The sequence below is a fragment of the Rhineura floridana genome, chromosome 4 (assembly GCF_030035675.1).
Source record: "Rhineura floridana isolate rRhiFlo1 chromosome 4, rRhiFlo1.hap2, whole genome shotgun sequence".
NCBI classification, from domain to species: domain Eukaryota; kingdom Metazoa; phylum Chordata; class Lepidosauria; order Squamata; family Rhineuridae; genus Rhineura; species Rhineura floridana.
In genome coordinates, this window is record NC_084483.1 from 154,339,975 (window position 1) to 154,363,410 (window position 23,436).

At 40.3% G+C, this 23,436-nt stretch overlaps 1 protein-coding gene and 1 pseudogene across 3 annotated transcripts in view; one reads left to right on the forward strand and one right to left on the reverse strand.

Moving 5' to 3' along the window:
* Positions 1-22,981, reverse strand: part of BTBD9 (BTB domain containing 9) — a 299,604-nt gene extending 276,623 nt beyond the window's left edge. The window contains exons 1-3 of one of the 3 annotated variants that reach the window (XM_061624891.1): positions 22,560-22,981; positions 3,325-3,536; positions 47-410 (exon numbers count right to left, since the gene is read on the reverse strand). In XM_061624891.1, coding sequence (XP_061480875.1) covers positions 47-410; positions 3,325-3,509 — 549 coding nt within the window. In that variant the 5' untranslated portion in view covers positions 3,510-3,536; positions 22,560-22,981. Of the gene's footprint in view, positions 1-46; positions 411-3,324; positions 3,537-9,078; positions 9,141-22,559 lie in introns of those variants that run through there. The other 2 variants (XM_061624893.1, XM_061624892.1) reach the window with 2 other exon arrangements.
* On the forward strand, positions 14,628-14,741 carry LOC133384693 (5S ribosomal RNA; annotated as a pseudogene).
* Positions 22,982-23,436: the final 455 nt, after the last annotated feature.

Below are 23,436 nucleotides of genomic sequence, written 5' to 3' on the forward strand. Positions count from 1 at the left end.
GCAGTAATTATTTTTTTGACTGAAAACTAAAAAAACTAATACACACCTTAGAAAGTGACAAAAAGCCTTCACTGGAGAGCACATCTTGAGCATTTCTGTCCATAAACATGCAGCACATACATGTCAATTTGGGAAGCAAATATAGACTAGCAACATCGTAAGTCATACAAACGTTCTGAATGTTAAGGATCGTACAAAGATACTCAGAGGTGGAATCCTCTAGTTCTGGGAATCCATATTTGTGTGCCAAACTCAAGAAGTCTAAGAGGACCTCCTCCTTCTCATCTCTTAAGGTGGCACGACCTGTGTAAATATACTTTAATAACATTGTAAAGGCCTCTGCAGTGGTGTCTTCGAGAGGGATTTCTGCTTCTGGCTGAGATTCACGCATTCCACCATATAATAATGCTCTGTAGGGGAAGAGAAAAATAATGTGAAATAGCTTGTATTCTCATAATAAATTTAGTAATGAGATTTAATGTAAGCCCCTGAAGCATATACAACCCTCAAGAATGTCATTTACAATTGTAAAACAATTGGAGTTTGTTCTTATATTAGAAACTATAGTCTTAGTATTAAATATGAGCACTCAATAGTAGATATTAGAGCAAACTTTCAAGAGTCCATAAGACTTTTATTTAAAACTGATTGCTTCTGAGAATCTGAATTAATTACACAAAAGGAAGCAAACAAAGGATGGTGTTCAATAATAGTCCTGCTCAGAGTAAATCCACTGAAGTTAATAGACATGGCTAGCTTAGATTCATTAATTTCAATGGGTCTACTCTGAGTAGGACTTACCTGAATACAGTCCAAATTGTTTTAACACACAGCATCCAGCAGCTGAGCAACAGCATGTCTAGTAAAACATGGAATGGAAGATGAAATATCTAACAAGCTATTTACCACAATTCAAGCTACTTACCACAATACAGTTGGCTCCTAATAACATTATACTAGCGGCAGTGCTGATCTGCACTCTAGCTATAGAACATAAATCAGTTGGTCACACATTTCACTCGGCATCGATTTAAAGTTAAACATTTTATACGTTTTTGATAACATAAATGGTGGCAGTATGCTGAAAAATGATGGTGTAGAATAGAATTTGTGACAGTGACCATATAACCCTACATATGATTACTGGGGAGAAGAGAGAAGGTTGAGTGAATTTTCTTCTAAGGTAAACATTCTGTGATTACAATAATCAACCACTAACAATATTTCTATTTATTTTATTTTAACCTCACTTTCTACAAATATACCAAAGTGGTGGGAACTTCAAAACAGTAAAATCAATCATTTGAATCCAACTGTATTCAACTGCCCTTGAATCTGATCCAGAAGCTTTAGGTAGTGCAGAATACTGTGGTTAGACTGATGTTGGGAACAGATTACTGCCAACACATATCAGTATTAGAAGACCTGCACTGACTTCCCATCTGCTACCACGCAAGGTTCAAGGTTATTGTACTAGGGTACAAAGAAATTAATAACTTAGGCCCAGGATACCTTAAGGACTGCCTTGCCCGCATATATCCCAAGACAATCACCAAGATCATCTGGGACGCACTATTAGTAATCCGCCATGGCCCAGAAGCATGGCTCATGTGCCTTCAATATAGTGGGTCTAACTTTATGGAACTCCTTCCTAGTAGAAATCAGGCAGGCACTGTCCCTGCTAAGTTTCAGACACCTGGTTAAAATTGTTTTATTCCAGGAGGCCTTTGCATAATGAATGCTGATGTTATAATCCTAGCAACAGATGTTTTAATTTTTGTATATTCTATGCTTTATTTTGTAAGCTGCTTTGGGATCCAGATGGTGAAAAACTGGGTATAAATTGTTTGGAATAAACAAACAGTTCTTTTCAGCTGTGGATGGGCTTCTGACCCGGTGAATGCCTCTGCTAACTGAAGGGAGAGGGGAGTGATTTTCACCAGTTCCTCATGCAGCCACCTTTTATGCTGTTCTGGAGGATCCCTCAACCCTCAGGAGCAGATTTTCAAAGGGTGCAAGAGGAACTGGCAAAAGTCAGTTCCTTCTTCTGTTAGTAGAGGAGTTCAGCAGATCAAAAGCCCTTCTCTCAGAACAGCACAAATGGAAGTTCCTCACAATTAAAATAGTAAAAAATAAATAAAAAGCAGTCAGCATCATAAAAACATAAAAAATTAAAATAGCAGGAAAAAAAGATTCAAACTCCAAATATTTTCAAATCTACCTAAAAGCAGAAAGAGAAGGAACATATCAGATCTCTTCAGAGAGGGAGTTCCAGAACTGCAGTAAACCACCAAGAAGGTACCTGTTACCCATCAACTAAATGTCCAACAAGGACAGTTCAACAAACATGACCTATAAAGCTGATCGTATGATTTGGCCAGGTCCATGTGGATAAGACAGTCCAGGTAGTCCATTAATAAGAAAACTGAAATCAGCCTAAAGAACTGTATCTGCTCAAATATACACACAAAAAGAAATACTGGGTGCCTATGAGCAAAACAGACGTCTGCTCACGCAATGGAACTAGGGAATCCTTCAAAGCAGATCGGGTGAGCGTGCGGGGTCTGCAAGAGGGAGAAAAGGAAGCAGAATTCTGCTCAAGCAATGTTGGATTTCATCCAATATACATTTCCTTTTAAGATAGCCTTAATATGTTGTGTATCAGTTCTTAGTGTAATTGGCCCCTCTACACTAGACCTTCACAGAAATAGATGAAGAACAGAAGTTTGTCTGGAATTTTGTTACCATTTGAAAGTATGGTTAAGGTTACACCTACCATAAAGGAGCATAAATTAAGTTCAGTAAGAAAATTTTGATTTCCTTCACAAATTCCATCTACCATTAGGCAGCCACAAAGCTTGCAAATGCTGGAGGTGGGAAGAGCTGTGAGGAAGACAGAGTTGCCTTTGACAACTGTAGGAGAAAGTATATAATTGTGTTCCAAAAGAGAAGCAAGGGCAAATAGAATGTGAAATCTCATAATCAACTACATAATTCTGTCTCATTTTGTATAGAATGTAAATACATACATTTCACCCCTACACTACAGTAGTGATTTTTCCTGGGGAAAAGCAGGTATGATGTGTGAACATCCTGAATTTTAGTCCTCTAACAAAAAAAAATTGATTTGGGATACCTACACAATGAAGGTCAAGAGATGACAGCATATTATAAGTATCTTCTCACAGTTAGAACCTATGTACTGTAATAGATGTTCAGAAAGCTCACATACATTGGAAATATGGCATCAGTTTGTTTTTAGTAGTTTCCATTTTATCTTGCTTAACCAGAAGTTATAATAATAGATAAGAAGTCACACTTCACCTGAAATACTGGCACCTTGCTGCTAGAATCACTCTGTGTGCAGGAAAACGTTTCTTTTCCACTATAAAGGTAACATCACTGTATTCCTCCCCATTCATCAAAACGCCAACATGATCAGACAGAATGTGAACGTGGTCAATTTCACCTACTGCTGTATAAGGACGGAGTGGGTGACTGTTACTCATCTTGTAGGAGAATAATATATCCTACACCTATAAAAATAAAGCATAAGAAATATTAAAGAGGTACTCACATCCAAAATATTATTTTAAAGTGATAAACACAGAACCATCATTTCATCAAGTGACTGATACAGATGCTATTTTGTTAAAATAAAGCCCCAGTTTAATTAAAACAGATGTAAGAATATAACACTGTCAATCTAACTGCTCCAAATAAACAAGCCCTTATAAAACAAATTAGACAAAAAATCATTATGTTGTAGGGTTTCCATAAGTCAGCCAACTCACTAATTATAATACTCTGTAAAAGTTAAAATTGTTTCTGTAACCAGGACAGATCAATTAAGAACCATATAGCAGTACTCAAATTAAATATTGAAATCCACACCAAGAGTTTTCAACATTAATTAGTTAGAATATTAGTATTTATGACCTATTCTCATAGGAGCCTGATTAACTCTCCAAAACTGAGATCACAGTGATTTTCAATTATAAATATAGGAAGCCTTTTCAACAAATCATGTTTTATAAGGCAGAGATACTAGTAAGTCCTTGAAAAGCTCTCCTGGGAAAGTATCGATGCCCTGTGTGCTTTCAGACTGAAGAGGCTTTTGTGGAAAGACAAACCTGCTGCTTTTTACTCGCAAAGTCTACAAGACATCTCAAAGGGAGACATGGCATTTACAAAACATATGCTTTAGCTATTTCACTCTCTTCATGATACCCACATGGTGCGTAATTTGAAGCTGCATTTTTAAGCTCCCACTATGGGGAGGATGAATACTGTGCATGTTTAAATAAAATATATGCTTTCAGAAGAAAAATCTAGGATATCTATTTGAAACTTTTTTTACACACATGCTTGTTATTCTTTTGTTACACACAAATTGTGAGTGTGAGTGACATAGAAACAGAACATGAACCTTTCCTAGTGTGGCACTCTTTGGTCAAGATATGCAAAGCAATAGACTTTATTTAGGAAGTATTTATGCAGTCAGTAGGAATATAAGATCTTCACCTGCAATCAGCCACACTGCTCATATGAACAGTAGCCAAATAAACCCAGGAGTTTAACAATTTAGCAACAGACATTGTGTTATATCTTTGCACATGCAAACTGAACCCAATGCTCACATGGAAGATGAGGTCTCTGGCTACCCCTGCACTTGCACAGGCAGAAACAGAAACCCAAATAGCAACAAGGGCTTCACAATAGTAATTTAAGTGACACAAAACATATCAAACATATTTGAGTCAACATCTCAAGACAATCTTGGATATTTTAGAATTTCAAGAGCTATCAAAAACCATAACTCACTCTGTCTCCCTCTCTAGCTTCGATTTGCAACTGTGCCAGTATTTTAAGGTGAGCTCTGCTTACTTCCAGTTTTAGGATTGAATAGCCAAGAGTTCAGCATATGGTATAATCCATGGTTTAGTCACCTCTCAGCCAAACCGTTGTAATGAGCTGTATCTGCCTTCTCAGAATCTGCAACTGGTTCAGAATGCAGCCACAAAATCTAACTGGGAAGAACTACAGCGAAGTCGTCTTCCCTTTGAATTTACTCACACTTCTAAGATGCAGGGGAAAACCTATGGCCCTCCAGGTGGACCGTAACTCCCATCATTCCTGACCACTGGCCAGCTTGCTGGGGCTAAGGAGAGATGGAGTCCAACAGCATCTGAAAAGCCTCAGGTTCCCCTCCTTTGCTTAAGATCTTCCTCAGGAGCCCTATTCTAGACCTCAGTCGAGACTACCCAAGATAGGGTCTTCCCAACCGTGGCACAAGGACTTTGCAACTTCTCCATTCCATCCATGAAAGTTTACTCTGCCCCTCCTGTAATGGCTTTAGATGCCATCACATCTAATGGCATGCTTTTGGTGTGTTTTTCTGCTTTTGGTAGGTTTTTCTGTTGTTTATTTCAGGAATTATTAGTTGGCTTCTATTTTGTTTAATGTTTTTGTTGTTTTAATGTGTATTTAGACACCTCCCAGACCTTACTGGTTCAAAAGGCAGGATACACATTTTAATAAATAAGAACCAGTGTGGTATAGTAAATTCAATGCTGGACATGGACCGAGTGAGAGCTGAGTCTAAATCCCCACTCAAGCCATGAAGCAGAGACCTCAAAGCCAGTTTCTCTCGGTCACTCACACACCCTTCTAACTCACAGGTAGTTTTGAGGCTAACATGGATAGCTCCATGCATGATACCTTGAGTTCATTAGAATGAAAGATACAGGTGTAATAAACTTTAAAAATACATACATGCACAACATTAAAAACTGGATGCCTGCTAAGCTAGCCAAAGTGCTGGAATTGAAGTTGTGCATGCTAGCAAAGCAGGAAAAGCAAATCTCATGGGATAAACTACTGAAGAGTAGGAAAAGGCTCAAAGCTACTGAGAACTGTGTGTACATAACTGAGGCAAGGATGATATGCATTGGGCAGTAGCACTGGGCAGCTGTGAAGGGCTCAGAAGGGCCCACCAACACTGCCTGCCAAGGAAGTGCGCAAAAGGAGGTGCTAGCCAAGGTTCTTTCTCTGTTCACGTAACACTCCCTCTCAGACTAGCAACCAGACAGAGTTGAAGCCAGAAAAGGGACAGCCTATAGAGCAGCCGGTGACAGGCCAGGGAGCATGGGACCCTATGGCACTGCCATAGAATACAAGAAGCCACATCTGCCTACTCACTTGCCATATTCTGTGAGGCACAGCAGGGAGGATTGGGCCCATTTACCTCTGCTGCAATATCCAGAGCAACAGCTTTGTACTGGAAAGAAAGTGTACTCAGAGGTCATCAACAAGGTGCCTGTAGACACTAGGTTGGTGGCCTCATGTAGGAAAAGGTATGCATGTATGTGTGGTCTGTGAGAGAGACAGAGATGTGTTGCTGTGTATATTTGATGTATGAGATGCATGTGTATCTGAGTGGGGGGTGAGTGTGTATGTGTGTGCTGAGAGTGAGTGACTGTGGTGTGGCCACTTTGTATATTTTTCCTGCTACTGGGGAATGTTCCCTAGTAGACAGCATCATTTTCATGGGGAGTGGGGGGAATCAATATAATGTGGTCTGCACCATCAGGACTAGTAAGACATAAATGATTTCACATATCAAACATGAGGTTGCCGGGGAGGGAGGAGCAGCAGTGATTGTACTCTCTCTGATTGTGTGTTCTGCCATGCCCCCCACAACAGTCATGTTGTGTTATGCCGCACCACCCATATTGCAACTACAACTTTCTCAAAATTCAAAATATGTCTGCTTCCCCAAGAAGACTGTTGGCCCCTGGTGTACAGGATCCAACACCTCTATCCGTTTCCTCTTGGCAACAGGGAGAATTGTGGGCCCTAAAGCCATAATGCCCAGAGTTCCTCTTAATTTGAAACTGGCCATGGACAGTAGAACATTCTCATACTAAATTGTCCTCCCTCTTTTTGTACAAGGGCAAAGTGTGGCAGGATAGCGTAGCCATCTGAGCCTCCACAACTTGAGTTGGGAGAACTGTAGCAATTAGTGTAGTCTCTGTCCATAAGCACTGCCATGTATTCTGCTCTAAAAAGAATCTAATGAGTCCCATAAATAAAAACTAAACTAAATATTAGAAATATAAGTGTGCAAATCATACATCCTAGATTTGTGGTTCCCAAACTTTTTCCCCCATGGACCACTTGAGAATTGCTGAGGGTCTTGGTGATCACTTAATGATTCTTCTGCCTGTTGCAGTCTGAGCATATAACACCTGTTCTGGCTCGCTTGCACTGGCTTCCAATATGCTTCCGGGCCAGATTCAAAGTGTTGGTACTAACCTATAAAGCCTTATACGGCGCGGGACCACGATATCTGCTGGAACGCCTCTACCGATACGAACCGGCTCGTACACTACGGTCTACTACGAAGGCCCTCCTCCGGGTCCCGACCCATAGGGAGGCCCGGAGGATAGTAACAAGATCTAGGGCCTTCTCAGTGGTGGCCCCCGAATTGTGGAATAGTCTCCCCGAGGAGGTACGCCTGCCGCCGACACTATTATCCTTTCGGCACCAGGTTAAAACCTTTCTCTTCTCTGAGGCATTTTAATCTAAGTTAATTTGAGTAAATGTTGTAATTTTATTTTAGATGGTGTACTTTTATATACTTGTTGTATTAGATCCTGTAATTTTATTATTGTATATGTTTTTATGTTCACCGCCCAGAGAGCTGTTTGCTAGTCGGGAGGTATATAAGCTTAATAAAATAAATAAATAAATAAATAAATAAATAAATTGTAATGTTGTGCTAGATGCGGTATGAGTTTTAATTGTATTATTTATAGAAATGCTGCAGACCACCTGAATGAAGATTGTGGACCACTTGTGGTCCACAGACCAGTTTGGGAACTCCTGACCTAGACTTTTCCTCAAGACAATTCCATTTTGCAATGACCTAATCCTCAGTACTATTAAAAGGAGTGGTTAACAAGGCTGCACTTTGTTCTCTTCCAACACAACCAGGAAGAATCATGTCCACTTTCATTTCTGTTTCCTTGACTGACTTTAGGTGTCAAACCTTTTCCTCTGTCTTTTTCAGTTTGCTGCAAAATTGAGAGCCTGTACAGCACAATGGCTAAAAGAACTGAGTAAGTTCTTTGTTCAAGTCTACCTCAGTCCTAAATTCACTTGTTGGTTTTAGGCTTGTATCTGCCATGTGCAGAGAATCATGTTGATCTACCTTACAGAACTGTTATGCAGATATATGGCCAAAAACATACCGTGCAGTACATCATGCAGTTCTTAAATTCAGCCAGAGATACTTATTCTGGATATATTCTACTGTTCACTCCAAAACAAAAAGGTCCATACAGGATTATTGTGAGGATAAAATGGGTGGAGGGAGAACCAATTAATGTTGCTTTGAGTTGATAGCTATATTTGAACGCCAAATTAGAGCTCAGGGTTAGGAAAGGGTGAGAAATTTTATATTAATTTGATTATATTTTATCCTAGGGGAGGAGATACTTCGATTATGTTTCCAACCCTTCAGGATAGCACAGGCTATAAATCTAAATAAAAATTATATGCAATAACAACTATGCTAGGGGCATGTATGCATACATGTGTGGAAAATGATTTTAACTTTGTTATAAGTTTGTTAGAATGTTAAAAGAAATAGATGCACACATCAACTTGAGAGAAATTCCTTGAAGTAACTCTTGTAGTAAATCCTGTAACATTACAGAGGATGTGTGATAAGGTTCATGTAGTAAAGGTCAGTGTTTAACTTACTTAGACATTGCATTCCTATGTTAGAGGAATGGCGCCTAGACCCCCACCAACGCCCTAACCTGGAGAAGAAAAACAACACCATATACGGAAAATGGAAACTAGACAGGGGTCTCCATGAGGGGAGAACGAAACTACACGTATGGGATTTCTTGTAAATGGGCTGATTTCGGGGAAATAGGCATGTGCTTATGTTATACTTTCTATACGTAACCTTCCTGGTAGTAAAAAGGCTGGCTGCGTCCAGCTAAGGTAGAATCGGCCTGGCTGCTTCTCCTCTTGCAAGAGTACTAATAGACTTGGCATATTTACCTTACTTGTTTCGTTGTTCCTGGGTTTATTGGAACCTTGTGATCTGGGAGCGAGTCTTAGCCTATCAATATTCAAATATTGAGGCGTTATTGTTATTAACACATGGGATGACATCTTGAATTATTAAATACATCAAAAGGAGACTGTGTAGACCAGCCTTTCCCTACTAGTGGGTCACCAGTTGTTGTTGGACCAAAATTCCCATCAGCCTCAGCCAGCATTGCCAATGGTCAGGAAAGATGGGAATTGCGGTCCAACAACATCTGATGGCCCACTACTTGGGAAAGGCTGGTGTAGACAAACAATTCTGGTATTTAAAATGGGAATTACTTCAATCACTCGATTCAGAAGCAGTTAATTGTAATAACCAAATTATTATTTTCAAGTGCCTTTCTGCAGTTTTTTCCAAGAGTGGAAGGTGGTTATGCTAGAAGAAATAGGTCTTAGATCATGCAAAGACCAGTGCAGTCTTCTATGTGGAAAACAAGAAATCTCAGCAAATTAAGTAGTGTGTGAGTGGAACAGATGTCACTAAATGTGCTACAGAAGCAGGTGAAAGATGGCAGACTAAAAAAAATTACACATGTGCTCTATAACTGGTAGGCAGCATTAGGTCTAACAGTTAAATATATGAGATTGAGACTTTCACAGTTAAACAGTCTGCACAACTTGGAAAGTCACACTGGCAGTATCTATGATTTCCAAGATATCATCACTTGACAGTGCTTCTAATAACAACAAAATCACAAATTTATTACTCTTGACGTTTCAAGCCCATCTAGACTTAAGCAATTTGTGCACAATTTGTAGTATAGTTGCTGATAATGGCTATGTTCACACAGAACAGCAAGCCATAGTTTATTTATTTATTTATTATTTATTAAATTTATTAGTCGCCCATCTGGCTGGCTGTCCAGCCACTCTGGGCGACGTACAAAATAAAAACATACAAATACATTAAAACATTAAAAATCTCAACAATAATAATAAAACCTAACCCACCCCAAAAGCCTGCCTGAAGTGCCAGGTCTTCAAGGCCCAGCGGAAGCTCATCATAGAGGGGGCATGGCAGAGATCATTTGGTAGGGAGTTTAGCATTATGTGGAGAAACTGAAACAATACCAAGCATGCACCACCCCCTCACTTCCTGAATTTAGTTTCACAAACACATGCTGCCCCCTTTCCTCCTAAGTTTAGTTTCACATTTACATCTTGTTTTGTTTCTGAATATAAACTGTTTTGTTAAACAAGCGAGTTTCAGAACCCAAGATTTGTACTTGGAATTGTTTTGCAACTGATGAGAGTTTATGATAAACCACTATCTCTGATTTGTATGCAATGATAAACTGAGCTTGGGGGAAAGTGAAACTTAACCTGTTGAAGCCCTTCTTGCAGCCGCATGGGAGAAGATGACGGGAGTGGGGAGCACACAAGCCAGAAACATCACTTGGGCTCAGTCCAGTTGAAACATATAGTGTTAAACCATGGTTTAGCATTAGAAGAACTAGGTAAACATATTGTTTATTTACTATATGTATACAGGACGTTCAACAACATATGTTCTCTCACACAATAAAAGAATAAAATTGTTGTTGTTATGTGCCTTCAAGTCGATTACGACTTATGGGGGCCCTATGGATCAGAGACCTTCAAGAGCATTTGTCATGAACCACCCTGTTCAGATCTTGTAAGTTCAGGCCTGTGGCTTCTTTTATCGAATCAATCCATCTCATTTGGCCTTCCTCTTTTTCTACTTCCTTCTCTTTTCCCCAGCATTATTATCCTTTCTAGTGAATCATGTCTTCTCATGATGTGTCCAAAGTATGATAACCTCAGTTTCATCATTTTAGCTTCCAGTGACAGTTGTGGTTTAATTTGTTCTAACACCCAATTAAGAATATAAGAACATAAGAAGAGCCTGCTGGATCAGGCCAGTGGCCCATCTAGTCCAGCATCCTGTTCTCACAGTGGCCAACCAGGTGCCTGGGGGAAGCCCGCAAGCAGGACCCGAGTGCAAGAACACTCTCCCCTCCTGAGGCTTCCGGCAACTGGTTTTCAGAAGCATGCTGCCTCTGACTAGGGTGGCACAGCACAGCCATCATGGCTAGTAGCCATTGATAGCCCTGTCCTCCATGAATTTGTCTAATCTTCTTTTAAAGCCGTCCAAGCTGGTGGCCATTACTGCATCTTGTGGGAGCAAATTCCATAGTTTAACTATGCGCTGAGTAAAGAAGTACTTCCTTTTGTCTGTCCTGAATCTTCCAACATTCAGCTTCTTTGAATGTCCACGAGTTCTAGTATTATGAGAGAGGGAGAACTTTTCTCTATCCACTTTCTCAATGCCATGCATAATTTTATACACTTCTATCATGTCTCCTCTGACCCGCCTTTTCTCTAAACTAAAAAGCCCCAAATGCTGCAACCTTTCCTCGTAAGGGAGTCGCTCCATCCCCTTGATCATTCTGGTTGCCCTCTTCTGAACCTTTTCCAACTCTATAATATCCTTTTTGAGATGAGGCGACCAGAACTGTACACAGTATTCCAAATGCGGCCGCACCATAGATTTATACAACGGCATTATGATATCGGCTGTTTTATTTTCAATACCTTTCCTAATTATCGCTAGCATAATTTGCCTTTTTCACAGCTGCCGCACACTGGGTCGACATTTTCATCGTGCTGTCCACTACAACCCCGAGGTCTCTCTCCTGGTCGGTCACCGCCAGTTCAGACCCCATGAGCGTATATGTGAAATTCAGATTTTTTGCTCCAATATGCATAATTTTACACTTGTTTATATTGAATTGCATTTGCCATTTTCCCGCCCATTCACTCAGTTTGGAGAGATCTTTTTGGAGCTCTTCACAATCCCTTTTTGTTTTAACAACCCTGAACAATTTAGTGTCGTCAGCAAACTTGGCCACTTCACTGCTCACTCCTAATTCTAGGTCATTAATGAACAAGTTGAAAAGTACAGGTCCCAATACCGATCCTTGAGGGACTCCACTTTCTACAGCCCTCCATTGGGAGAACTGTCCGTTTATTCCTACTCTCTGCTTTCTGCTTCTTAACCAATTCCTTATCCACAAGAGGACCCCTCCTCTTATTCCATGACTGCTAAGCTTCCTCAGAAGTCTTTGGTGAGGTACCTTGTCAAACGCTTTTTGAAAGTCTAAGGACACTATGTCCACTGGATCACCTCTATCTATATGCTTGTTGACACTCTCAAAGAATTCTAATAGGTTACTGAGACAGGACTTTCCCTTGCAGAAGCCATGCTGGCTCTGCTTCAGCAAGGCTTGTTCTTCTATGTGCTTAGTTAATCTAGCTTTAATAATACTTTCTACCAGTTTTCCAGGGACAGAAGTTAAGCTAACTGGCCTGTAATTTCCGGGATCCCCTCTGGATCCCTTTTTGAAGATTGGCGTTACATTTGCCACTTTCCAGTCCTCAGGCACAGAGGAGGACCTGAGGGACAAGTTACATATTTTAGTTAGCAGATCAGCAATTTCACCTTTGAGTTCTTTGAGAACTCTCGGGTGGATGCCATCCGGGCCCGGTGATTTGTCAGTTTTTATATTGTCCATTAAGCTTAGAACTTCCTCTCTCGTTACCACTATTTGTCTCAGTTCCTCAGAATCCCTTCCTGCAAATGTTAGTTCAGGTTCAGGGATCTGCCCTATATCTTCCACTGTGAAGACAGATGCAAAGAATTCATTTAGCTTCTCTGCAATCTCCTTGTCGTTCTTTAGTACACCTTTGACTCCCTTATCATCCAAGGGTCCAATCGCCTCCGTAGATGGTCTCCTGCTTTGAATGTATTTATAGAATTTTTTGTTGTTGGTTTTTATGTTCTTAGCAATGTGCTCCTCCAATTCTTTTTTAGCATCCCTTATTGTCTTCTTGCATTTCTTTTGCCGGAGTTTGTGTTCTTTTTTATTTTCTTCATTCGGACAAGACTTCCATTTTCTGAAGGAAGACTTTTTGCCTCTAAGAGCTTCTTTGACTTTGCTCGTTAACCATGCTGGCATCTTCTTGGCCCTGGCAGTACCTTTTCTGATCTGCGGTATGCACTCCAGTTGAGCTTCTAATATAGTGTTTTTAAACAACTTCCAAGCATTTTCATTATTAGTCTTTTTTGCAGTCCATGGTATGCAAAAACCTCTCCTTCAGCACCACATGTCAAATGAGTTGATTTTTCTCTTATCCACCTTTTTCACTGTCCAACTTTCATATCCATAACATAGAGATCAAGAATACCATTGTCTGAGTGATCCTGACTTTGGTGTTCAGTGATACATCTTTGCATTTGAGGATCTTTTCTAGTTCTCTCATAGCTGCCCTCCCCAGTCCTAGCCTTCTTCCAATTTCTTGACTATTGTCTCCATTTGGCTGATGATTGTGCCAAGGTATTGATATTCCTTGACAAGCTCAATGTCCTCATTGTCAACTGTAAAGTTACATAAATCTTCTGTTGTCATTAGTCTTTTTGACATTCAGCTGTAGTCCTGCTTTTGTGCTTTCCTCTTGAACTTTCATCAGTGTTCGTTTCAAATCATTACTGGTTTCTGCTAAGAGTATGGTATCATCTGCATATCTTAAATTATTGATATTTCTCCCTTCAATTTTCACACCTCCTTCATATTGGTCCAATCCCACTTTCCCTATGATATGTTCTGCGTACAGATTAAACAAATAGGGTGATAAAATATACCCCTGTCTCACACCCTTTCCGATTGGGAACCAATTGGTTTCTCCATATTCTGTCCTTACAGTAGCCTCTTGTCCAGAGTATAGGTTGTGCATCAGGACAATCAGATGCTGTGGCACCCCCACTTCTTTTAAAGCATTCCATAGTTTTTCATGATCTACACAGTCAATGGCTTTGCTGTAATCTATAAAGCACAGGATGATTTTCTTCTGAAATTCCTTGGTCCATTTCAGTATCCAACGTATGTTTGTGATATGATCTCTGGTGCCTCTTCCCTTTCTAAATCCAGCTTGGACGTCTGGCATTTCTCGTTCCATCTATGGTAAGAGCCTTTGTTGTAGAACCTTGAGCATTACTTTACTTGCATGGGATATTAAGGCAATAGTTCGATAGTTACTGCATTCCTGTTTTAACCCATGCAAAAAATGATAAAATCAAACATTTATCAAACATTAAAAACCAGGTTTTAACATCAAATTATTTAAAAATGTCTGAATGAACAAAAAAGCCTTCACCTAGTACCAAAAATACTACAGAGAAAGTTTCAGATGAATGTTTCTTGGAAGGCTGTTCTCCAATCAGGATGTCATCATTCACTGAGAATGCCCTCTTCCCAGTAGCCATCTGGTTCACTTCACAGGACACTCATATAATTCTGGTAGATACATATGGTCCTGAACTGTTTAGGGCTTTAAAGGTTGAGAGGAGAACTTTGAATTGGGCCTGGAAATAGTCTGGAAATCAGTGCAAGTGACAAAGAACTTGCATGATATGATAGAATTGCCTAGTCCCATTTAATAATCTTGCAGATCTATTTTGGACCATCTACAGTTTGCAGGCCTAAGGCCATTCTACCCTAAACACGCCCAATCTGATCTCGGAAACTAAGCAGGGTCAGACCTGGTTAGTACTTGAATGGGAGACTGCCTGGGAATACCAGGTGCCATAGGCTTAGAGGAAGGCAATGGTAAACAACCTCTGAATGCATCTTACCATGAAAACCCTATGAATATATCCAAAAAAGATTCATAGGGTCGCTGTAAGTCATAATCAACTTGAAGGCATATAACAAAACAGTTTACAGATCATTTTCAAGTCAGCCCACTTATAACACATTGCAATAGTTGAAACAGGAGATTACCAGAGCATGGATAACTATGGCCATGCTATCTCCAATCTGGTATGGACACAGATGGCATGTGAACCAAACCTGATAAAACATATTTCAAGCCACTGAGGCTACCAGAACATCTAGTGACAAAGCTGGATCAACAACACCCTCAGACTGTGAACCTGACCCAAGGGGAGTGCAAACCCTTCTAAAACAGATTGAACACCACAACCTCAGGTGAATGAATTACCCACCAACAGTACTTCCATCTCCTCTGGACTGAGTCTTAGTGTATTAAAATCTGCATCCAGTCCATTACTGCACCCAGGCACTGATTCACAACACCCACCAATTCAAAGTATCTTGTCTGATGCTGATTATAGGACACTTGAACAGGGACTGTACCATTTTTGTATCCTGTTATTTCACCTGTTTAATCAAGTTAAAAATATATATGTTTTTTAGAGGAGTCACAAAAACCTTCACTAACAGAAGACAAAATGTAACACACCTACTATTGTGTGGACTTTATTTTTATTTTAGAAATGCTACACATTTGGACCAAAACATTTTTTTACAAATAAGCCAACATACATTTAACAGAAGTTAGTGGCGTTTTTTAAACACAGGCAAGCGATGTAATGCAGAGCAGATGCACAGCTTACAGCACAAGCCCATGCAATTTACAAACAAAAGGAAAGATAATTGCATTGTTTATAGTTTTAGCTTATACAAAATACTTTTCTCTGTTATTTATTTATTTGTTTGTTTGTTTGTTTGTTTGTTTATTATCCCGCCCTTCCTCCCAGCAGGAGCCCAGGACGGCAAACAAGGCACTAAAAACACTTTAAAACATCATAAAAACAAATCATAAAATACATTAAGACAAAACAGCGTTAAAAACATATAAAAAACTTTTTTAAAAGGGGTTAAAAACATTATTAAAAACATATTAAGCAATTCTGACACAGAAACAGACTGGGATAGCTCTCAGCTCAAAAGGCTTGTTGAAAAAGAAAAGTCTTCAAAAGGCGCAGATGGCACCTGCCTAATATTCAAAGGGAGGGAATTCCACAGGGTAGGTGCTGCCACACTAAAGGTCCATTTCCTGTATTGTACAGAATGAGCCTCCTGATAAGATGGTATCTGCAGGAGGCCCTCACCTGCAGAGCACAGTGATCGACTGGGTATGTAAAGGATAAGATGGTCTTTCAGGTATCCTGGTGCTGAGCTGTATAGGGCTTTGTACACCAAAACTAGAACCTTGAACTTGGCCCAGTAGCAAATGGGCAGCCAGTGCAATTATTTCAGTAGCGGGGTGACATGTTGGTGATACTCTGCTCCAGTGAGCAGTCTCGCCGCCGCATTTTGCACCAGCTGCATCTTATAAAGCCTTAAATTTTAAAACACATTCACATCAGCTTATAGATAAGTATGCAGATTAAGGAATTTATGGATCATACCCTTTGGACCAAGATCGTCAACTCACTACCTCTCAGGATTCAATCAGCATCAATCAGGACTCAATATTACAGGTGTTATATAAAAAGCTTATGACACATATCTGTAAGATTTTGTGTACTGTTGGATTTTTGTATCCAACGGATAGATTTACATCTAGGCAAATGGGTATTAACACCTTTATCCTGACTTGGCAAAAAAAAAATCACACTGGGGTAAATACACCCTGGGGTATATTTGTACCCCAATGAGTTTTACAATGGAAAGGTTGAGGTCACTTTGTACGTTAGAGACCATTTTTTCCTTTGTTGTCACCATAAGTGTGCTTGACAATGCCAAAGCACCTGGAGCCAAAAAATACTTATTCAGAGAAGGTAGAATTTTTCTGAGCAGTATATATTGCCCCTTTCCCCATACATATTGAGTAAACACAATTTTTGTGGTATTTTTGGACCCCCGTTCTTTCCCCAAACGGAAAACGGCAAGTGGTAACTGGCTGAAATTTGGGGACATTGTACAGGTTAAGGTTTGTGACAATGTCCTAGGAGGACACTCATGTAGGTCTACTTATGTGTAAATTACACAACGAAAAATGCATATGGGGTCCAAATGAACCACAGACATCTGCATGAAGGCTACAACAAAGAAGGGGTAGGAGGAAAGAACCTATTCAACAGCTTTTACTTAAGGAACTCCCTTCAAAGGGAAGCCTGCCCTAGTAATCTTTAATGACCTTCCACAGCATTCTAAACTAAAGTCCTTACTTTTTAGGCAAGCTTTTGGTTATTTATTTTGATTTTGTTAGGACCTGTTTTGCTACTTCTAATTTTTGCAGTCTCAAATTGTATTTTTATTATTCCATATTGTAAGTAGTTATCCATCTTGACATTTTTTTGAGGAAGGGAAGGATAAAAAGTATTTTAAATAAATTGTTTCCCAATCCTTCTTTCAAAGCTACTAATCTATATTCGTGAAGCAATTTACAAGGGAAACGGTAAAAACAGCCTGCAGACAGGAACTATCTTGTTTTTATTGATCTTATGCAAGTCACTCTGGGAGCCTTTTTTGGTTGAAAAACAAGGCTAAAATGCTTTAAATAAATAAAACCTATCACTCCTACAGACACAGACTAAATTAAGTGAAAGGTGCATTATTCAGGACCACAACCACTTCTCTCTCTCTCTCTCTCTCTCTCTCTCACACACACACACACACACACTCCATTAGTAGCCATGAAGAATTCCATATTCAGGCAGGCAGTGCTTCAGGTGGTAAAACCAGGCTGCCAAATGCAAAACAGAATTCCGCTCCCACACTTCTAATGCTGAGAAACAACAGCCACCCCCCAAAGCTTTTCCCCCATTCTACTGCAATCAATGGATAAGAAAAGTATCTCTGTATTCTTCCTCGTAGACAGCTGTAGAAAAATCAGAGCAGCCCTGCTCCATACTAAAGTTGGCAATAAGCAACCCATGCAAGCAACAGCCTCAGCTCAAAACTCATTATCTTAACTTCAAGCTCAAACGCTTATTATCTTATATTATTATCATTATTGCTATTTATTTTTAAGCTTTTCAAAACCACCCAACAAACAAATAATAAATACAAAATAATAAACATCACAGTATCTCCAATACAAGCCTAAAGGATTGGGAAGACAAAGGTTTCAATCCTCATTCAGCCATGAACATCCCTGGGTGACCCTGGGCCAGTCTCTCAGTCTAAACCTACTGGGTTGTTGCAAGGGCTGATACACAGATAAAACAGATAGAAGGAGAAACCATATATGATGCCTTGAGCTCCACAGAGATGAGGTGGAATCTAAGTATAGTAAATAAAAATAAACAATATACAACACCAAAGCCTCAGCTCTATCCTGAGGAGTATATTCCAAAATTGGGATGCCATCACAGAAAAGGTCCTCCAACCATTAACACATATAGTTCTCAAACCAAGAACAGCATTTAGCAAAGACTGCAAGGATGGAAAGGGAAGAGATCAAGACTTTTTGTAGAAATAAACCCTATATATAGGGTTGAGACACCAGACTAAAATGCATCCAAACTCAGAGGAAGGCAATGGTAAACCACCTCTGAACACCTCTTACCACAAAAACCCTATGAACAGAGTATCCAAAATGTAACACGAGATAGTGCTGGAAGATGACACCCCTAGGTCAAGGCACTCACCAAGCTACTGGGGAAGAACAAAGGACAAGGAAAAGTAGCACTGTGACTAACGATGCAGCTGGGTCAAAGCCGAAAGGAAGCTCAGAGGCTGATGCACACAGAGTTGTACAACGCACACAATAGGAACATGGAATGTGAAAAGCATGAACCAGGAAAAGTTAGAAATTGGCAAGCAAGAAATGGAATGTATCAACATTACAATAGGCATGAGTGAATTAAAATGGATGGGAATGGGACATTTTCAATCAAGCAACTACAAAACATTTTATGCAGGAAATGAGAAATCAAGAAGAAACGGGGTTGCTTTAATAGTGAGAAGTGATGTAGCAAAAGCAATTAGGAGCTACAACGCAAGGGCTGAGTGAGCTATATCAATTAGATTAAACGGGAAACCTATTAACATAACCATCATCCAAGCCTATGCTCCAACGGCAAACGCAGAAGAAGAGGAATTGAAGAAATTTTATGCAAAAGTACAGGAGGAAATTGATCACACACCAAAACAAAATGTGCTGATAATCATGCGGGACTGGAATGCAAAAGTAGGGAACAGAGAAGAACTAGAAACTGTGGGGAAATGGGGCTTAGGAGATAGAAATGTAGCAGGACTTACTGAATTCCATGAAGCCAATAATTTGTTTTTCGCAAACACATTTTTTGAGCAACCGAAAAGACGATCATACACACTGACATCACCAAATGGTCAATATAGGAATCAAATTGACTACATAATTGGTAACACAAAATGGAGTAGTTCCATACTTTCTATGAAAACAAGACCACGAGCAGACTGCGGTACATATCATGAACTGGTAATATCGAAAATCAGAGTAAAGCTAAAGAACAACAACAAAGCAATCATAATGCCAAAATACAATTTAAATAACATCCCAGAAGAATATAAAGATCAAATAAGGAACAGTTGAGGCTTTAAACTTAGTTGACAGAGATCCAGAAGAACTATGGATTGAAGTCAGAGACATTATCAGGGAAGAATGCAAAAAGACAATACCTCTTGTTAAAAAGAGAGAAAAACCTGAATAGATGACTGAAGAAACTCTTAAAATGGTTAAAGAGAAGGAAAGCAAAAGCAAAAGGAGACAGAAACACGGTCAGAACCTTAAATGCAACTATACAGCGACTAGTATGTAGGGACAAAGAACTATTACAATAGTTATTGTACAGAAACAGAAGAGGACAACAAAAAGGGAAAGAACAAGAGCCCTATTCCAAATGATTAGAGAAATGAAAGGGAAATTTAAACCAAGAGTAGGGATGTTAAATAATCAACAGGGGAACACACTGACTGACCGATAAAGGTGGAAGCAATACGCTGAAGAATTCTAAAAAAGAGATGCCAGGATGACAGATTCATTCATGGAGGAACCGTATGATGAAGAACCAGAAACTTTAGCATGTGAGGTGAAAGCTGCTCTTAAAATACTTGGAAGAAACAAATCACAAGGAACACATGGCATACCAATAGAGTAGCTACAGGCTACTGAGACTGAATCTGTCCAAATTTTGAGAAAAAAATATCAACAAATATGGAAAACTAAACAATGGCCCACAGACTAGAAGCATTCAATATACATCCCAATTCCTAAGAAAAGAGATCCCAGGGAATGCAGTAATTATCGAACTGCTGCCTTAATATCCCATGCAAGAAAAATAATGTGCAAGATTCTACAACAAAGGCTGTTACCATATAAGGAGTGAGAAATTCCAGACGTCCAAGCTGGATTTAGAAAGGGAAGAGGCACCAGAGATATTGCAAGCATACGTTGGATAATGAAACGGAACAAGGAATTTCAGAAGAAAATCACCCTGATTACAGCAAAACCTTTGATTGTGTGGATCATGAAAAACTATGGAATGCTTTAAAAGAAATGGGGGTACCACAGCATATGATTGTCCTGATACACAACCTATGGACAAGAGGCTACTGTAAGGACAGAATATGGAGAAACTGATTGGTTCCCAATAGGAAAGGGTGTGAGACAGGGGTATGTTTTATCACCCTATTTGTTTAATCTATATGCACAACATATCATACAGAAAGCAGGATTGGACCAAGATGAAGGAGGTGTGAAAATAGAAGGAATATCAATGATTTAAGATATGCAGGCGATACTATACTCTTAGCAGAAACCAGCAATGATCTGAAATGAATGCTGATGAAAGGTAAAGAGGAAAGCACAAAAGCAGGACTACAGCTTAACATCAAGAAGACTAGAGTAATAACAACAGAAGATTTATGTAACTTTATTTATTTATTTATTTATTTTCATTTCTAGACCGCACATAGCTAATAGCTCTCTGGGCGGTGTACAAAACGAGATTAAAATACAATATAGAATAAAATCAGTAACAGAAAGGAACACATTAAACTAAAACATTAAACATAAAACATGACAATGTTTAAAGCTGACAATGACGACATTATCAAGACCTTGGCACAGTCATTAACCAAAATGGAGACAATAGTCAAGAAATCAGAAGGCTACGACTGGGGAGGGCACCTATGAGGGAACTAGAAAAGGTCCTGAAATGCAAAGATGTATCACTGAACACTAACATCAGGGTCATTCAGACCATGGTATTCCTGATCTCTATGTATGGATGTGAAAGATGGATAGTGAAAAAAGTGAGCAAGAGAAAAATCGACTCATTGGATACACTGTGTTGGTGGAGAGCTTTGTGCATACCATGGACTGCGAAAAAGGCAAATATTAGGGTGTTAGGACAAATTAAACCAGAACTATCATTAGAAGCTAAAATGATGAGGTTATACTTTGGACACATAATGAGAAGACATGATTCACTAGAAAAGACAATGCTGGGGAAAACAGAAGGAATAGGAAAAGAGGAAGACCAAAGAAGAGATGGATTGATTCCATAAAGGAAGCCACAGACCTGAACTTACAAGATCTGAACAGGGTGGTTCAGGACAGATGTTATTGGAGGTTGCTGATTCATAGGGTCAAAGAAAAAAAGTGGAGAGCATCCAATGAAAAAAAAAACGAAAAAAATGGGTGCAAACCCAGAATGCTACAGATGGAATTTAAGAAAATCTTTATTGTATATTCTTTGTCAGATGATGCAGTATTGAAAGTTTACCTCTTTGGCGCATATAGAGTTTTGAGTATCACAATCCCCTGATGAAAGCCCTTGTGGGCTGAAACGCGTTGGGCATCTGACAAAGAATATACAATAAAGATTTTCTTAAATTCCATCTGTAGCATTCTGGGTTTGCACCCCTTTTTTTCGTTTTGATTCACAGGGTCGCCATAAGTCGTAATCAACTTGAAGACACATAACAACAACAAAGTACATAGGGTTGTAAAGTGCTTATCACTATGTTGTCAAAGCTTGAATAAGAGTTCCGGACAGGGACTGCCATTTCTACAACTTGAACTACACCTAATTTCGTTAAATAATAATTACAAGTTTAGTTTGATTTAAAGTCAGAGGAGTCACAAAGCATTCCAGATAAAGGCCTGTTCAGGTGAAGGACCCAAAAACTAAGCACAGTTTACCCACCCCGGAAGGGTTAAAGACGACCCGCAAAAATCCGTGTGGTTTGAAAAAAAACATGTCAGGGGAGCCCCACCGCCACAGGGAATAGCTAGCGAGCGGGCGGGCGCACGCACACACACATACCGCCCGTCTTGTGGCGAGGCCACTGTGGGCCGTTAGCTAAGGCAGGTGGTGTCTGCCCCATACTCTTGGTACGGTGCCCAAAATTACGTTTTATCGCCTCCCTTCCAATGACCCCAACTCGGAAATGCACATGACTAATAAGCCACAGGCGCCCACCCATCACCCCGCGCCCCAGCACGGATATAGCACCAGGAGGAGAAGGGGAGGAGAATAAAAAAGGCCCGAGAGGCCACTCCCTGCCCTCAAGCACGCAGCTTTCCAAATAAGGCAGCCTACGAGACAGAACAGGGCGAGCAAGCGGGCGACCCTTCCAGCCCCCTAATCAATCTATCCACAGCAGACTTACCGGCTGGAGAGCTGGAGCAGGACCCCCTCCCCCTTCACCGGCTGTCGCGTTCGCGCGTCAACCGACGCGCTGACATCACTTAGCAACGACGCTCATGCTGCTCTGCGTGCTAACGTCTATAGCAGCGTAGCAAGGGAAGGTGTCGGAAAGACAAGAGATGTTAAGAAACTCTAAGGGAGGCGCATGCAGGGCGAGCAGCTGGTGAAGAACTGAAGCCCAACGAAGGTCAACAGGCCGCCGCGAGGCTCCTAGCGAGAAGGAGCAAATGAAAACAATAGCCCCTGGCAGGCACGCTATGAGCGGGAAAGGTAAAGGAAAGAGTGTATTTTCAGGCCGTAACTGGAAGCGAGAGAGCCAACTGTGTAAAAAACTTAACTCTTAAAGTGGCCACCCTGGCAGCAATGGGAGTCAAGGGGAAGAAGGGTTGGGACACGAAGGGGGCAGGGCCAAGCAAAGCAGCAGCGACAGAAGGTCCTCGGGAGATGAAGCGAGGAAAAAAGGAGCGGGCGAACTTGAGACGCAGTCAGAAGGGAATCTAAGTGAAGCGAAGCATTTCCAGAGTGAAACTCCGATGCCCGGGAAGGACAGGGAGGCTGGAGGCGAAGGAGCAGACGTGAAGGGAGAAACAGAGATAAGTGAGGGAGTGTAATGAGAGTTAGAAAACAAGGGTCGGTGGACGGGAGGAGGTAGAGAAACAGAAGCAGTTGTACAAGCCTTGCCCCAAAGGGACTTCTGGCAGGAAGGAGAAAGAAAGGACGGGATTCTGAGAGATGACATAAATCTCCTTAGGGGCGAGTTAGAGCAGAACCGGCAAGAAGCAGGAATTTGTTTTGAGTACCGGAACGGAATTGAATTCATAGTCCTTCCACACAAAAAT